The 795-nt window shown below is 63.1% G+C and overlaps 1 protein-coding gene across 1 annotated transcript in view; it reads right to left on the bottom strand.

Annotated features, from left to right (window-relative positions):
• Positions 1-243: 243 nt before the first annotated feature.
• The window catches only part of LOC103804191 (inhibin beta C chain-like), a gene marked incomplete at its 5' end in the record, with an annotated part of 743 nt that continues 191 nt past the window's right edge, over positions 244-795 (bottom strand). The window contains one exon of the mRNA XM_009076789.1: positions 244-755. Within this exon, the coding sequence (XP_009075037.1) occupies positions 244-755 (512 nt within the window). The remainder of the gene's footprint in view (positions 756-795) is intronic.

Below are 795 nucleotides of genomic sequence, written 5' to 3'. Positions count from 1 at the left end.
AGCTCAAGCAGTCTGATGTAGCCTTGGCTCTGTCCCACGTGTCCCCAGAGTCCCCTGCCCCATGTGCTCTCCGGAGACAACCCCTGCTCCCTCTGACCAGACCTTCTCCCTCCCTCCCAACCTCTCCAAAGGAGTCCATTGCACCACGGGCTGACTCCAGCTCCCGGGAGCTCTCCAGCTCCCTCCCCCTCCACCGACAGAGACAGTCCTGGAGAAGGGGGTCCCAGCACAGTTCCCCCAGACCTAGCTACAACCACAGGCATCAACAATCATGTCAGGGATGTCAGTCTTGACAATGTTGCTGTTGCGATCGAAGTAGAGGATGGAGAGCGGGCGGCGCCGCGTGGGCACGCAGCACGAGTGCCCCGAGGCCTGGATGTTGTTGGCTTTGACGAGGTTGAAGACGGCTGTGTGGAAGGAGGAGGCCATCCCGGGGCTGCCTGCCACGTGCAGAGGGCACTGGCCCACGCAGTAGTTTATCTGGTAGCCCTCTGGCTTAATGATCCAGTCGTTCCAACCGATGTCACGGAAGTCCACATAGTAATCCTTGCGGCAGCAGAGGTTGGAGTTCTGGCTGCAGCGGAGGCTGCGCTTGGCCACATGGTGCTCAGGCTCCCGCACCTTCGCCTTGGCCACCAGGAAGGGCTGGTGGGGCCAGCTGGCATTGACCAGTGCCGTGACATCGCCCCCGTCCCCGTGGCTCTCCAGTTCCAGCTGCAGGGTCTGGCTCTCCCCCTCGAAGAAGCTCTGCAGGGCTGGCAGGGGGGGGGAGGCTCGCCAGCCGCCGGCCACCCG

The sequence above is a fragment of the Acanthisitta chloris genome, unplaced genomic scaffold (assembly GCF_000695815.1).
Source record: "Acanthisitta chloris isolate BGI_N310 unplaced genomic scaffold, ASM69581v1 scaffold38116, whole genome shotgun sequence".
NCBI lineage: Eukaryota > Metazoa > Chordata > Aves > Passeriformes > Acanthisittidae > Acanthisitta > Acanthisitta chloris.
This window is presented reverse-complemented; position numbering and strand designations above follow the sequence as displayed.